Source organism: Gopherus flavomarginatus, chromosome 9, assembly GCF_025201925.1.
Source record: "Gopherus flavomarginatus isolate rGopFla2 chromosome 9, rGopFla2.mat.asm, whole genome shotgun sequence".
Classification (NCBI taxonomy): Eukaryota; Metazoa; Chordata; order Testudines; family Testudinidae; genus Gopherus; species Gopherus flavomarginatus.
The window spans coordinates 30,824,977-30,842,134 of record NC_066625.1 but is presented as its reverse complement, the minus strand read 5'-3'; the positions used below and the strand labels follow the sequence as shown (position 1 = coordinate 30,842,134).

Below are 17,158 nucleotides of genomic sequence, written 5' to 3'. Positions count from 1 at the left end.
TTGCTCTCCAGGGCTGCCACCCCATCATTGTGTTCACACAGAACAAAACAGCAACCAGAAAAAAGCAACTGAAAATTCCCTATGCATGGCTGGAACTGGCTCGTTACCTTCAGAATATCCTGCAGCTGTCTCAGGACACCATGAACCTCCTCTTGCAAAAGCCATTTAAACTCTTCTTCCTACAGCCATGGAAAGACAAAACAGAAATAATTTATGAGAGTCTCTTGGGACTTTCACAGGATGCTTGGTCTTAATTTCTTTCTGAGACACAGAAGCACGTAACCCATGGAGAACAAGTTTACTGGTATGTGCAGATGGAAATGTAACAAGAGGAAAGGTAGTCAGTTTTTGACTGAATTGTTTGAAGGTGCTATTTTCTCTACCTCTCCATGCTGCCTTTCAAAATATCTTGCTTTGACTTCACTGATCAAATGTTTATTTATTTAGAGCATTATATGAATAATAATGACAGTAGGTGGCCCTGTGCTGCTGGCGGTATCAGTTTCAGATGAAGTATAAAGCCCAGATCCTGCCTCCTTGAAAACTCTGGGGCTGTTCTAGCCTGGCTCTTATACTGCTCTCATCCATGTGGTTTACCAAACAGCAGCAGCTTAATTAGGAAAGAACCTGAAATAAATTCAGCTGAGGGGACTGGACTGTTTGCACAAATTCAGTAATAAACAAGTTCAGATCTGATGGAACAACTTCTCAGCTGACCTCAATCAGATGTCTGATATGGAGAAAGCCTGTGAAAACCAGATCCTGAATATGAAACTGCAAACCTGAAGTATTAGTATAAAAACACTCTTGGTCAAAAGAACAAAGGTAGTAGGTGTATGGGCATTGGGGGGAGGATTACTTTCACCACACCGAAGTAGGGAAGGGCAGTCCCCATTTTTCAGAGGCACATGGTAAATAAGTGTTTTGCCCAAGGTGTCACAAGCAGTCTGCAGCTGGGGGTCAGGAACTGAATAAGGTCTCTCAAATCCCAGTCTAGTCCAATGGCTTACTACTATACCATTCCTACTTATATGTATTAGGAGAAGTGTTAGCAAATCTGAGGATTTCCACCTAGCTCTTTTTACAGGAGATGGAAATGTCCTACTGGCAAACACTTTTTGAATGAGGGCTAGGACAAAGATGTTGGTTATAACACTTGTTAACCTGCCAGATGCGCCTGTTGGGTGCACATCTGGATAAGACTCCATTTCATAGAATACCTGTTAACCACTAAGTGCCAACAAAAGCTTGAGATATGGTATAGCGGGAAACAATGAGAGGTTTGATCCTTTGGGAGAATCAGGTTTGGGAGTTTGCTAGAATGAGGTAGCTTACAGCAAGTCAAACATGATATGGATCCAATCCAGAGAATCAAACAATCCCTCTCTGAGTACATCTCCTTAGAAAGAGTCTTTACAAAACCACTGAACACATTAAAAGAAAAACCTTTCAGCTCCTAAGAACAGTCACTTCTGGGGTGGTAAGAGATTCCATTTGAGGGAAGAGTAGGCAAAGAGATTCACTGCAACATGAAGGACTTTCCCCAAAGCCTAGAGGATGGCAACCTCGCCCTCCTTGATGACATCCAGGACAAGGCTGTCTGTGAAGAGACTAAGGCCTTGGCTACACTCACACTTTACAGCGCTGCAACTGGGGTGTGAAAAAACACTCCCCTGAGTGCTGCAAGATACAGCGCTGTAAAGCGTCAGTGCAATCAGGGCAGCAGCGCTGGAAGCGCGGCTCCCAGCGCTGCACGCTACACCCATAAGGGATGTGGTTTACATGCAGCGCTGGGAGAGCTCTCTCCCAGCGCTGCCGCTCTGACTACACTCACACTTCAAAGCGCTGCCGGGGCAGCGCTCCCGCAGCGCTGCCGGGGCAGCGCTTTGAAATTCCAAATGTAGCCATACCCTGGGAGACCTTCCATCCTGTCCGGTACAGCCATGGAAGGTTAGTTGGGTCGACCACCAGAACGGTTTAGTTCTTTCTATGTAGAAAGCTAGAGCCCATCTAACCTCCAGTGAATGAAGACATTATTCATTCTTATTTGCACGATGTTTCAGGTAAAAGACAGGTAAGTAAATTGCCTGATTGCTATGAAATTGTGAAACCACTTTCGGGAGGAAACTGGGGTGAAGCTGTAAATACAACTTACCTTTAAAGAAGGCTAAATACAGTAGCTCCGATGTGAGGACATGGAGTTCAGAGACTCTTTGGGCCTAAGTGATCGTAATTAAGAAAACCACGTCCCAGGAGAGGTGTAATAAAGAGCACGTTGCTAATGGCTCAAACAGTGGTCCCATAAGTTTGACAAGACCAGATCAGGTCCCAAGGGGGAACGGATTCCCTTACTTGAGGCCTTTGAGGAATCTGACTGACATGTCATTTGAGAAGCAGACTGGTTATCCACCCTCAGGAGGAAAGTTAATATTGCTGCCAAATGAACTTTGACAGAAGAAATTGCTAAGCCTTACTGTTTCAGGTGCGACAATGTTTTGGATGGATGAATGCATGGGTGAGACTCTGGACTGGGATGCCCAGACTTAGAACAGCTTCCATTTTGAGAGGTAAGTAGTCCAGATGGAGGGCTTTCTATTATCTAGAAGGACCTGGCAAACTTGCTCTGAGCAGCCTGCTCTCTGGGATTTAGCCAGGGAGCTCCCAGGCCATTAAATGAAGGAAACTCAGGTTTGGGTGGAGCAGACAGCCATGGTCCTGAGAGATCAGGTCCAGGTACAATGGGAATGGGACTGGAGTCGCCACTGAGAGGTCTAGCAGAGAGGAGAACCAGTGTCAGCAGGGCCATGCTGGGGCTATCAGAATAACTTGGACCTGGTCCCACTTGATCTTTAGCGGCACTCTGTATAAGAGTGGGATTGGGGAAAAAGTATAATAAAGCTGTCCTGTCCAAGGTAGCAGGAAGGTGTCTGTGATGGAACCTGCCTATGACCTCATTGGGAGCAGAGTTCAGAACAACAGAAGGAGTCACAAAAAGAGCAAGGCTCCTTGAAAGGGTACATCCTGAACAGTCTGTTGGACCTCCTGCGAGAGATCAGAGGACTGTAACCATGAACTCTTGTGTATGGCAACTGCTGAAGCCATGGACCTGGCACCTGAGTCAGCCGCATCCAGAGCAGCCTGTAAAGAGACCCTTGCCATCGATTTTTCCCTCATCCACTAGCAAGAAGAACTCTTGCCTAGCCTCTTGTGGGAATCCCACATGTTAAAGTCAGACCTGCCCAGCAGCTCCTGTTGGTTTGCAATTCTGAGTTGTAGCCTCCCCCAGCAGAATAAACTCTCCTACTGAACATGTTTAATTTGAGTCCTGAATTGATCCTCTCTCTCTCTCTCACTGGCATTCCAGGGGGATAGGTTTAAAAGGAACCCATAACCTTGGATGGGAACATAATATTTTCTGTCAGCCCTTTTTGAAGGAGGCAGGAATGGATGCAGGGTCTGCCACAGAATCTTAACTGGTTTATAATGGCCTCATTGAGAGGCAGAACTATTTTAGAAGGGCTCACAGTGGCTAAAATGTCAACCAGGCTGTGGGAGGACTCCTTCCCTACCTCCATTTGTACACTCAGATTCAGGGCCACCATCTTTAACAACTCTTGGTGAGCCTTATAATCATCTGAGGGAGACGACATGTCCCTTCCTGAGATTGTTTCATCAGGGGAGGAAGCCAGCACTGGCTGTGGGTGCTCTTTTTCCCTTTCTGCATCAGCAGGATCCCACTGAACTGGCTCTTTGAGTTTGACACTGGGCTTGGTACCCAGTAGGACGGTGCTGCTCATCTTTCAGAGGCCACTGAATAGGAGCACCTAGAATATGCCCTGGAAACTGGGGGAAAACCCCACAGGTTCCAAAAGGGCCACTGGACTGGTGTAGGTCCCTAGTGACCTCCTGGCCAGCCACTCAATGGTGCTCCTGTGCCCAGACCCATGGAAGGGTGGAAATGCCTAGAGGAGTAGCAAGAATAGTTTCAAGGATGGAAAGAGTAAGACCCGATCTCCGATTCTGAAGAGGATGAGTCTCTCTCTAGTGACCGCAGAGGTGCTGTTCCCAACCGTGTTAGAGATCAGTGACGGAGTGGAGAGGTCCACACTGAAGCAAGCATTGCAGGTTTCCCTTCTGATGGTGCTGTGCCCTTCGCATTGAAATGACCCAGCTGGTTCATTCCTGTTCACCAGTACCAATAACACCAATTCTTGTACTGCCAACAATACTGGTACCGGCAGCGAGAGAAGGTCTCTGGCAGCTACAAATTCTTCCGGTGTGGTAGGTACCAAAATAGTGTCGGTACTGCACAGTGCCACCAATATAGAAGCTCTTCTGGTACCAGACTTGACAGTGCCTACGCAGGTGCCAGAATCAATGGTGCCAGCTTCTATGGATCTGAGGTAGAGGAGTGCTTTGGTTTAGATCACACTCTAGACTAAAGGCTGCCAGGCATGGGAATCAATGCTGGGCATGCCCCCTTTTGACACGCTGTTTCTTATGTCTTTTTCTGGGCTTTGGAGATGGTGATTGGTGCTGGGACTCTGGTAAGGTAGGAGGAGCAGTCCTTACTGATGCTGAGGCATTTGGCCTGGCTCAGATGAAGGTCTCGGTGCCACCTCTGTGAGCAGGATCTTCCACCTGGCCTCATGATCCTTCTCCGTCCGAGTCCTTGCAGATCTAGCAATGGTCTCCAGTATAAGCATCCCTCAGGCACTTCAAGTAGCTTGAACGCCAGTTGCTCAAGGGCATAGCCTAGTTGCAGGAGATGCAGGGCTTGAAGCTGGGTGACCGAGGCCTCCCTCAGTACTGGGGATCAGATGAAAACTCCAATAAACACGATAACTAATTTACTAAAACTAACTATGTACAATAAAAAAAGAAAGTCCACTGGGAGAACTTGCAAATGCAAGGAGAACAGTTCCAGTGACCGTCACAGGCGCTAAGAATTGAGAGGGCGCAGGATTGGCTGGGCGCTTTATACTGGCGCAAACAGTGTGTGGCAGCAAAGGGTGCTTGATCCACCATGATGGGTACCACTGAGGGAAAAATTTCTGGTGACTGCGCGCAGGGTGCATGCACATCAAGAGTAGAATGCACATGTGCAGTCATTCGAAGAAGACGAACACCATATCAACTGTTTAAACCACTTTTAAGCTTAAAAACATCTTCCATTTTCAGGGTACACACAGACTGGCTTGGTTCTCATCCTTTTTTGATCAGTCCAGATCAAACAGTGTATCGATCTTCAGGGCATGCTATGTTTTCGCAGATGTTTAAGAACAGCTGAGAGACTTGGAATGGTTGGGATTCTTGGAGAGGGTGAGGCATATTTATATTCACACAAGTGTTGGTTAGTTGGTTATTTTGTCAATTAAAGCACAGTTCCAGCCTAACTATGTTTGGAATACTTCTATGAACTTGTTAAAAACCTACAGCTCAGAATAGGCATCTTTGATTTAGAAGTCTCAAATCTCAATATGTAGAATTTGGGGCAATTTACTCATCCAAGCATGAATTTACACCAAGTGGCATATGACACCTGCAATGTCACAGACTAACACATCCAAGGTGACTTACACAGCAGCAGTTTGTTTTGCTCAGTTTCCTAGGGTACCCTGGACCTTTTTCTAAAGCAGATAAAACCACATCATAAACACATCCCTCTGTCCAAGCCCATTTTAACTCAGAAAGCACAGAGTTTTAATAATTAACCAGTTTCTGTTTCCATGATGGTACATCCCTTTATAAAGGAGAATGCACAGACAGAAGGAGGTGGGAGAAAAAGACTAGGATGTGCACAGGCTCTAGTATTTGTGTTGTTTTTTTCTTGAGCTTTCCAAATACCTCTGGGGAGCTACTTATGGCACCCACATAAATTCTTGCCTTCCTTGAATTCCTGGACATCAGATCTCAGATATTATAAATTCATACACATCACATGAGACCATAAGAAATAAAACACAAAAAGACACATCCCAAGTTCTCTGGCTTTGTTTGATACAATCCAAGTGTTACTATTTGGGTATTTCCTCTGACTTCTGCAGAACCTGATTCACTGCCCTAATCAAAATTAATATGAAGAATTATGATTGGGGATTGACAGAAGGGAGTATAAATCAAACAAGTCTGATCAGAGAAGAAAAGCTGAGGGGCTTGGAATGGCTGGGATTCTCAGAGAGGGTGGGGTATGTTTATATTCCTGCAGGTCTTGGTTGGTTGGTTATTTTGTTACATAGTCTTGATCTACACTACACAGTTAGGTATATTTAAGGCAGCTAAAGTTGACCTAATTATGTCAGGGTACACACTATAGCAGCGGTTCTCAACCCATGGCTCGCATGTGCATAGGCACTGACTTCTAATGGCGCCAGTGGGTGCTTGATCCCCTCTGTCCCCAGCCCCGCCAGGACTCCCAGTGCAGAACAGGGAGGCAAGAAGTCCGGTGGCTACAGAGCTCTTGGAAAGGAGCTGTGTGGAGCTGAGCACCCTGGCTTTCAGCTCCCTCCCCCTCTGCAGCTCTTCATGGGCGACAGTGCTCCCGTTAAGGACACGCACCACTGACAGAAGGAGGGCAGTGCGGGCATCAGCAGTAATTACTGCGGTATCTGTAGGTCAACTTAAGTCTATAGTGTAGACATGCTTTTAGGCTAAGGTTGTTTAACTGCTATTCCACCCACCTATTGATTACAATAGGTTCTCAATTAGAACACAATTTCAGACACATTTGTTAATTAAGTTCTTGATGGACAAATCCATGCACATCTTAGTCATATAAATGTCCTTTAGTACTGATGTTTAATTTTAGCCATCCAAGGCCAAAGGCCTCTTGGGTACCTTAGAAATAGCTAAAATTTATCAGAGACAGCATCTGTAAAATTTCCTCGAGCCAGCGAGTTACAATCCTGATCCAAAAACAACATGAGTAAAATGCTACAGAGTCATGAACCTTGATTTACAGAGGATGTACTAGTGAGTAAGGACATTCCAGGGCTGAAAGCATGATAAGGCACTGCTTCCCATCCTCAAGATCCTATCTTGGAGAAGGACCAGTAGCTCCAATTTGCTGATCTTAATCCTCTTCACAGAACACAGGGCAGCACCAGACAGTTCCTAAGGGGCACTGACTCTATATCAATGACGTATCAGAGGGGTAGCCACGTTAGTCTGGATCTGTAAAAAGTGACAAAGAGTCCTGTGGCACCTTATAGACTAACCGAAGTATTGGAGCATAAGCTTTCGTGAATTCACCCGCGAAAGCTTATGGTCCAATACTTCTGTTAGTCTATAAGGTGCCACAGGACTCTGTTGTTTATATCAATGAAGGCTTTCAATACTAAGAACAAGAGACTAAGGGTAGGTCTATACTACTTGCCGGATTGGCAGGTAGTAATCCATCTATTTGGGATTGAGTTATTGTGTCTCATCTAGACGTGATAAATCAATCCGCAAATCGATGCCCGTACTCCACCTCAGCAGGAGGAGTAAGTAGTGTCGACGGGGGAGCCGCGGCAGTCAACTCGCTGCCGTGAGGACAGCCAGGTAAGTCAAACTAAAATACTTCTACTTTAGCTACGTGAATAGCATAGCTGAAGTTACGTATCTTAGATCGATCCTCCCACCTCCAGTGTAGACCAGCCCTAATACACTGGACAAGTGGGCAGCCTCCCGCAAGCAGTATTTAAGGGAGGCCCAAGGAAAGCGTGCCCTGAAAGAAGAGGTCAGGGATGGGAAATGCCTCTTGGCTGCTAGACAAACTTCGCTCCCCTGCTTAGTTCACAGTCAGCAATGACCCCATGCCATGAACCCCATTAATACAACCTAGAAGGAGCTACTATAAGGTGGGTGCCTATCTGGTTGGAAAATCGTTCCCAGAGAGTAATCATCAGTGGTTCACCATCATGCTGGAAGGGCATAACAAGTGGGGTCCCACAGGGATCGGTTCTGGGTCCGGTTCTATTCAATATCTTCATCCATGATATAGAGAATGGCATAGAGAGTACACTTATAAAGTTTGTGGATGATACCAAGCAGGGAGGGGTTGCAAGTGCTTTAGAGGATAGGATTAAAATTCAAAATGATCTAGACAAACTGGAGAAATTGTCTGAAGTAAATAGGATGAAATTCAGTAAGGACAAACGCAAAGTACTGCAATTAGGAAGCAACAATCAGTTGCACACATACAAAATAGGAAATGACTGCCTAGAAAGGTGTACTGCGGAAAGGGATCTGGGGGTCATAGTGGATCACATGCTAAATATGAGTCAACAGTGTAACGCTGTTGCAGAAAAAAAGCAATCATCATTCTGGGATGTATTAGCAGGAGTACTGTAAGCAAGACATGAGAAGTAATCCTTCCGCTCTACTCTGTGCTGATTAAGCCTCAACTCGAATATTGTGTCCAGTTCTGGGTGTCACATTTCAGGAAAGATGTGGACATATTGGAGAAAGTCCAGAGAACAGCAACAAAAATGATTGATTAAAGGTCTAGAAAACATGAAGAGAAGAGATGACTGAGAGGGGACATGACAACAGTTTTCAAGTACATAAAAGGTTGTTATCAAGGAGGAGGGAGAGAAATTGTTCTTCTTAACCTCTGAGGATAGGACAAAAAGCAATGGGCTTAAATTGCAGCAAGGTAGGTTTAGGTTGGACATTAGGAAAAACTTCTGTAAAAAGCGACAAAGAGTCCTGTGGCACCTTATAGACTAACAGACGTATCTGAGCATAAGCTTTTGTGGGTGAATACCCACTTCATCAGATTCACCCACGAAAGCTTTTTACAGATCCAGACTAACATGGCTACCCCTCTGATTCCTGTCAGAGTGGTTAAACACTGGAATAAATTGCCTACGGAGGTTGCAGAATCTCCATCATTGGGGATTTTTTAAAAGTGGGTTGGACAAACACCTGCCAGGGATGGTCTAGATCAGGGGTAGGCAATCTATGGCACACGTGCCAAAGGCGGCGCATGAGCTGATTTTCAGTGGCACTCAGACTGCCCGGGTCCTGGCCACCGGTCTGGGGGGCTCTGCATTTTAACTTCATTTTAAATGAAGTTTCTTAAACATTTTTAAAACCTTATTTACTTTAAATACAACAATAGTTTAGTTCTAGATTATAGACATAGAAAGAGACCTTCTAAAAACGTTAAAATGTATTGCTGGCACGCGAAACCTTACATGAGAGTGCATAAATGAAGCGTCAGCACTCCAGTTCTGAAAGGTGGCCGAACCTTGGTCCTGCCTTGAGTGCAGGGGACTGGACCAGATGACCTCTCGAGGTCCCTCCCAGTTCCACGATTAACCTGGCCAGTGCAGGGGCAGCCGCTATCCAGGCGAGATGCTCCAGCTCCAAACTGTCCGGGCTAATGGTGTCTGCGACGGCGGCGAGGGGCGGGGTGCAGTGCTGGGGGCACCGCCCGACAGGGAAGAACGGTCCCAGGACAGGCAGGCCCCGGGCAGCGCCTCCATCCCCAGCTGCCCTTCGCCGTCCCCCCGTTGCCAGGCAACCCCCCCCGTCGGGCAGCGCCACTCTCCGGGACACCTGGGGGAAGGGTCCCAGAGCGGGGGGGTGGGGGCGGCAGCTACCCCAGGGCCTGGACCCAACCCCAGGGGGGGCAGGCCCGAGACACAGAGGGGCGGGCCCAGGCCCTTGGCAGGGTGACCCCTCGCTCGGGGCTGCCTGGCGGCAGAGGAAGGAGGGTTCCGACTCACCAACACTGCCCGCTCCGCAGCGCTCGCCATCGCGGCCGCCATCCTTCAACGCTCCACCCCGCCCCCCTCAGCACAGCCCAGGCTGCCTGCTCCGCTTCGTGCCCGCCCCACTCACTCCTGATTGGCTAGGCTGCGGCACCACCAGCCTTGGAATTGGTTAGTGCTTGCTGGTGAGTGGCTGGAAATAACTCCGTCCCCCCAGAGCTGGGGGCAAAGACGCACGGGCCTGGCGTGACATCACAATGTATGTGCAGATGCGCAAGCCTGAGAGGGGCGGGGCTTGAGACTGAATGGTGGTGAGGTGGTCGGGGTCCAGGAGATGCAGCAGGGATGTGCCGCAGGCCATGCAGGACTGAGAGCCCGTCACATAGATGAACCAACAGGCAGCAGGTAATTTACCTGTATTAGTGCAAGTCTAAGCCCTATTAAAACGGGATCATGACCCGCAGTTAGAGAATCACTGCTTTAGAGCAACCTTTCCAGATGAGTGTACCCATTTCAGGAGTCTGATTTATCTTCCATACCCTAGCCCCCAAGTTTCACCTCATTTAAAAACTACTTGCTTACAAAATCAGACATAAAAATATGAAAGCATCACAACACACTATCCCTGAAAAAATTGCTTACTTTCTCATTTTTACCATATTATAAAATACATCAACTGTTGGAAATAGGCCATCCTGATTATCACTACAAAAGGTTTTTTTCTCCTTCTGATAATAGCCCACCTTAACGGATTACTCTCATCATAGTTAGTATGGCAACACCCATTTTTTCATGTCCTCTGTGTATATATATCTTCCTACTATAAGTTCCACTGCATGCATCTGATGGAGTGGGTTTTAGCGCACGAAAGCTTATGCTCAAATAAATGTGTTAGTCTCTAAGGTGCCACAAGTTACTCTTCATTCATTTTGCTGATACAGACGAACACGGCTACTACTCTGAAACCTGTTATCAATTGGAATATAACCATTGTACTTACATTTCAGTGTATAGTATATAGAGTAGTATAAATCAGTTATATATATCAAATTTTAGTTTGTACTGACTTCACTAGTGCTTTTCATGTAGCCTGTTGTAAAACTAGGCAAATATCTAGATGAGTTGATATGCCTCCTGGAAGGGGTATGCATACCCCGGTTGAGAACCACTTGCTTTAGAGCATTTGTTTTGTTCTTTAAAATCAGAGAAGTAAACAAGGGCTACTACCGGAGCAATCCTGGAACAGCTTCTGGTTATAACTGACTGGCCAGATTCAAACCCATGATGTAGAAATGAAAAGGGCTGCTTGTATTGATCTCCCAAGCCATGCTGTTAGCTACTGTACATTTTCTTAAGAGGGGCAAGGCAAATCTAATGCTCTCAAATAGCACAGCTCTTAGCCAGCTTCCAGGATGTTTTTGTTTTCTTGCACTGGCTTTTGTTCCAGCTGCAATAGGGGATAATCTGATCCTGCAGAGCTGATCTCCCCTGCTTTGGGACTGGGAAAGGGGTGAAGAGCTTTGTTCAGAAGAGATTACTTCCAGCAGGCCTAGATGCATATTAACTTCAAAGTGGAATGCCTAGAGTAAGTATTTACTTGCCAATACTCAGAGCTGGCCACCTACAGGAAAGAATATCTATCGAATAAATTATTCAATTACTATTGTTATGGAGCTAATCTAATACCACAAAACATAATTTAAATGAATTATTCAGTGAAAACAAGCATAACATTCAGACAACATGTTCAGAACAGATTTTTTGGCCGAGTTTGTTTAGAATACTCTGTCAGCTGTTGCATAACGCACCTGGTGTCAGCTTCCAAAACAACTGAAAAGTTTTGGGGTGAGTTTACAGAAGCAGTCAGTTCTCTGCTGCATGCTGTTAACAAAAAAAAAAAAAAAAAAAAAAAAAGTTGGCCTAGCTCTGATTTTGGATGCCACCTCTAGCTGTTAGCACAGCATTGGAGGAGAGAGAGAAAAAAAAGCTCAGGTTTGAAGATATGAAATGAGCCAGGTTGTTACTGCTGGAGGGTTTCAGAAGGGACTCAGACATAACCTCAAAAATGGAAAATGTTCTGGGCCATTGCAACTGCTTGCTCAGTTTTGTGGATTAATTCCTCTCTATTAGATGCTAGCAAAGACGTTTGCTTTCATTACCCTGTTTTGTCTTGAACTTTCACTAAGGAGTTGAGGATCTATCTGCAAGGAAAGAGATTCCAAGAGGTGCTGAGATGTTTTCTTTAGTCAGTGAAATGCTGACTGGTTTGACGCTATAACAAGACCAGGATACACCAACTGTAAGCGGCACCAGACCCTGCCAAAATAAAATGCAAAACCTGCAGACATAAGTCCATTGCTACGCTGATCAATACCTCCCCATAACACACATTTCAAGATCTGTGTATCCTACACATGTCTGTCACAACATGTGACATACCTCATCCAGTGCACTTAATGCCTCAACAACAATTACACCTCTACCCCGATATAACACTGTGCTCGGGAGCCAAAAAATCTTACCGCGTTATAGGTGAAACTGCGTTATATTGTACTTGCTTTGATCCACTGGAGCGTGCAGCCCCGCCGCCCCTGAGCGCTGCTTTACCATGTTATAGCCAAATTCATGTTATATCGGGTCACGTTATATTGAGGTAGAGATGTAATGTGAATGAAACCAGATAATCACTAGGCTCATACATGAGTTCATACAGGAAAATGATAAAAGACCAAAAAACCCTGTCACCTGTGGGTGAACACTTTTCACAAAGAGATCGTTCTCTATGTGACCTATCACTCCTCATCCTCAAAGGAAATCTGCACAACACTTTCAAAAGACGAGCCTGAGAGTTTCAATACATAACTTTGCTAGACACTAAAGCCATATCTGTACTAGCAGGCGTACAGTGGCAAACCTGTACCAATGCAGCTGTGCCACTGTAAGAAAATATGCTAATAAGTGAATATAATGTAACTGAAATACGCTTCATGCTTCTTTTGTAAGGTGTCATTACAAAGCTTATAATCTACTGAGTGTGATCATCCTATTTGTATAAATGTATCAATCTTGTATCTGAAACTAGAAATATGAAATATAACTCTGAGGGCCTGTTGTAATTATGCAAAGTGTGGGCCCTTATTGGTGGTTTGGAATCTTGATGACTCCCATTAACCAGGACAATTGTCTGCAGATGACTGCTTTACACCTGTAAGTCTTCCTGTATATGTGTGTGCTGGCAAGTGGGCAATGAAGTCTTGCAGTGACATGTGATCATGTCACCTGAACAGGAATCCATCTTTAACCTGGTGTCTTTCCATTGAGAAGGAGGGGGTGGCAACCCAGAGAGGGACAAAGGATTCCCACCTTATGCAAAAGAGATATAAGTGGGTGGAACAGAACAAAGGGAGAGGAGGAGCCATTATGAAGAATCCCCTAGATACCACCTGAGCTGGAACAAGAGCTGTACCAGGGGAAAGAATTCTGCCCAGGTCTGGAAGGTGGCCAATCTGAGGAAAAAAACCTACTGAAACATCTGTATTCAGTTTGATTAGACATAGATTTGCACATTTTATTTTATTTTGCTTGGTGACTTACTTTGTTCTGTCTGTTACTACTTGGAACCACTTAAATCCTACTTTCTGTATTTAATAAAATCATTTTTTACTTATTAACTCAGAGTATGTATTAGTACCTAGGGGAAGAAAACAACTGTGCATCTCTCTCTGTCAGCGTCATAGAGAGTGAACAATTTATGAGTTTATCCTGCATAAGCTTTATCCAGGGTAAAACGGATTTATTTGGGTTTAGATGCCATTGGGAGTTGGGCATCTGAGTGTTAAAGACAGGAACACTTCTGTGAGCTGCTTTCAGGTAAACCTGCAGCTTTGGGGCAAGTAATTCAGACCCTGGGTCTTTGTTGGAGCAGACGAGAGTGTCTGGCTCAGCAAGACAGGGTGCTGGAGTCCTGAGCTGGCAGGGAAAGCAGGGGTAGAAGTAGTCTTAGCACATCGGGTGGCAGCTCCCAAGAGGGTTTCTGTGATCTAACCTGTCACAACGAGCCTGAGAGCTTAAATACATAACTTTGCTAGACACTAAAGCCATGTCTATACTAGCGAGCTTACAAGGCACAGCTGTATCGATGCAGCTGTACTGCTGTAAGATTGCTCTTGTAGCCACTTGACACTGATGGAAAAGAGCTCTTCTGTCAACATAATTAAACCACCTCCAACGAGCGGTGGTAGCTATGTCTGCAGGAGAGCATCTCCTGGCGACATAGGGCTGTCCACACCAGTGCTTCTGTCGGTGTAATGTTTGTCAGTTAGGGGTATATTTTTTTCACACCCTTGACAGAAGTTTTGCCAACAAAAGTGCTAGTGTAGAGAAAGCCTAAGTACCTTTCCCAGACCTGAGGAAGAGCTCTGTGTATTTCAAAAGCTTGTCTCTCATAAATGGAAGTTGGTTCAGTAAAAGATACTACCCACCCACCTTGTCTCATTATATTAACATGCTAGATATTTGGGCATTTAAAAAAGGAGAATAATAATAGATCGGGCTGCACAATATGTGCTGGAAGAGTGCATTAGTACCCCTCCCACAGCTCCACCTTCTTCTGGGCTTAATATCCCTTGTCTTATTCTGTGGGGAAGTGGTGGGGGAAGGAGGGCTTAATAGTTTTTCCTGGGGCAGCCTCTTCCCTCCAATCCCAGGTCCTTAGTTCTCACCTTATATAGACACCATTACATTTAAAAACAGCTGTGTGTGAATGCAGAAGTGTAACAAACTAATTACAGGTAGAACATCTTCCAGGCATGAGCAAAATTTGTTAGGATGAACGTTCCTGTACCATCTTCTATATCCTGAGCTCTCCAGTTAAGAGCTTTGATTCTGGAAGCTGTTTTCTTTCTGAATTTACAAAACCAATAAATAAGATTGAACCCATCAGCCTTCACTGACCTGTCTAAGATACACACCCATCCCTGCAGAGAACTAATATCCTTTCTAACTTCATCACTAGAGCATTAACAGTCAGAATTAGTGTTACTTGAGAGCTCCATCATACCGGGTCTGCACTTTCTTGGCATCCCTACCAGGCAGAGAGCAGTTTTACAGATTAATTCAGGTTAGTATTTGAACTGTGGTATGAGTAAGGGAAGGGCAGGGGGAGGGTTGGGGATAAGTTCCTAATGTGCATGGATACCAAGGTGCATTATCTTCCCTTGGGAAAGTTTCTAAAACTAAACTGAAAAGCAGTTTCTTAAAGATGATTAAAAGTGAAGGAATTTTAAGAGACCTGGACTGTCTTGTTGCTTGCTGCCATTTACCATTTTCCCCAGCTTCCACGGTAACAGAAGTGAAATCCATTTCACTTGATTTGCAGCTACTTGCACATTCTGACTCTGACTGTTGCACTGTTTAGGTTTCAAACATTGCAGAAGAACATTTGTTTAAAAGCAACTGTTGGCACTGGATTGTTTTTTATTAGTATTGGCAGCACTGTTGCTTGGGCAACATAGGACATGGCTTGCTAAGTCTGCCTGTTTATTGATCTTACGACCAAGCAAGGCTGAACTTTCTGAGAAGTGCCATCACTCAACCATTTTGTTTGACTTGCTGCTATCACTACTAGCTAAAAGGTAGCATCTCAGAAGTGTAAGTTTCTCCTGTTTTATAGTACAGATAAGGACGGTACTATAAAACCCTACAGAAATCTTACTGAGTTGTTGCTGTAGGATATACCATAGAACTAATAAGAATCCTCAAACATGGACAGTACTAGAAGCTCCTAAGGAAGTTAAGTCAGTTTGATCTCATGAATCAAGCTTGAAAATTTAAATGAACTCTCACTTACTGAGGGCTTTCTACACTTGAAATGCTACAGCAGCGCCACTGTAGTGCTTCAGTATAGACATTACCTACGCCAACAGAAGGGGTTCTCCCATCAACAGAGGTAATCCAGCTCCCTGAGAGGCCATAGCTAGGTTGACAGAATAATTCTTCCATTGACCTAGCACTGTCTACGTGGGGACTTAGGTAGGCTTAACTACTCTGCTCAGGGGTGTGCATTTTTCACAACCCACTACCTAGTTAAGCAGACCTAATTTTCTAGTGTAGACCAGGCCTGAGACTCTGATTTACATGGCAACAAAAGTGTTCTAACATGGGACACACCCACTGTTCATGCAGATGATCAGAGACTGGATGTGAAATTCTGCTCCTTCCACTCCCCCTGCTCCTCCGACAGTATTATAATGGTGATAAAGCCTCCTAAATGGATTGGATATTGTCAGCCCTCCAGAGATCTTGTAAGTTCAGAAGAGTGTTGATTGTGTTTCTGTGAGCTGCTTCTCTGCTGCTTTAATACTGGCCCCAGGGACTTCAGCACACAAACCAGTGGCTGCTTTTCAGCAGGGGCCATTTCACCAGAATGGTAAACACACAGCAGTTTGAGAGCAGGGAACTTATGCAATAGGGTTGCTTTGAAGGTTGGACAGCTCTTACTCTTCCCTACCATCCAAGCAACTTGGGACCCTGGACTACAGCCTTATTTAGCCAAAGAACAGGTACAGCATGGACATCAGCAATACAAGATTCTCCGCACTGCCAATCTCAACCCTGAGCTGGGGGCACCATCTCTGGGCAAAAAAAAAAAATAGTAGTTCCAACTCCATGAGCCATTCAGTCTTTGGCTTCACTGCCAAGACTGCTATCAAGAGTCCCAGTTGTGTCACCTCTGATGGTAGTTTTAAGATGTTGTATCTCATCCATTGGAAACTGCAATTCATTTCAAATAGACCTCCCTGCTGATGGCTGATGAGCCACCCATTGTAGTCATGAGCCTGCATTTGAGGTGAAAGGCTCAGCATGTGCCATTACCAATTCAAGACTGAAAAAAAAAATGTCACTGGATGTAACTCTGAAGCTTAATGTTGGCACAGTCAGCTTGAAGCAACGTTAGCAGCTACAGGCAGGGTAGAGGGCTCTTTTTGTTCAGAACCTCACTAGGCTGAGTGGGATTCATGGCTGTTACCGTATAATTGTTACGTTCTCAGCCATTTTGACTCTACAGATTACACCTCTGCAGTGTACAACTGTAGTAAGACATGTAGCTATGCCATGCCAAGAAACCCAGACCATTATATCATCAGAGGTAACTCAACCAATCACCACCCTTACTCTAGAGCAGCGGTTCTCAAACTATGGGGCAGGCCTCCCATGGGAGGCATGGGAACGTGTCAGTGGAGGTGTGAGCTGTGTGCTTTTTCCAAAAAAAAAAAAAATAAATTTTTTTTTGGAAGAGCTCCGTCTGTCAGCCCCAGGTGGCTGGGGCTTGTGCAGAAGGGCTGTGCACACCCAGGAGACAGGGATAAAGAGGACAGCTGGAGCCCTGCCATGTGGCCTCAGGCTCTTCTCCCCCCTACACCTCATGCTTTCACTGGGAGGCAGCCCAGGCTCAGGCT

General features: G+C 45.3%; 1 protein-coding gene and 1 long non-coding RNA gene across 5 annotated transcripts in view; one reads left to right on the top strand and one right to left on the bottom strand.

The window, feature by feature from the left end:
* ROGDI (rogdi atypical leucine zipper) overlaps positions 1–9,788 on the bottom strand; it is a 45,691-nt gene extending 35,903 nt beyond the window's left edge. For all 4 annotated transcript variants that reach the window (XR_007776402.1, XM_050968785.1, XM_050968786.1 and 1 more), the window contains exons 1-2: positions 9,717–9,788; positions 108–179 (exon numbers count right to left, since the gene is read on the bottom strand). Coding sequence is in view for 3 of the 4 variants with exons in the window: in XM_050968785.1 (XP_050824742.1) it covers positions 108–179; positions 9,717–9,758 (114 nt within the window). In the remaining variant the exon portion in view is untranslated. The remainder of the gene's footprint in view (positions 1–107; positions 180–9,716) is intronic.
* Positions 9,789–9,945: 157 nt separating this feature from the next.
* Positions 9,946–13,372, top strand: LOC127058602 (uncharacterized). The gene is made up of 2 exons (XR_007776403.1): positions 9,946–10,106; positions 12,892–13,372. It is a non-coding gene; the product is annotated as an uncharacterized LOC127058602 (long non-coding RNA).
* The last annotated feature ends 3,786 nt before the right edge of the window (positions 13,373–17,158 follow it).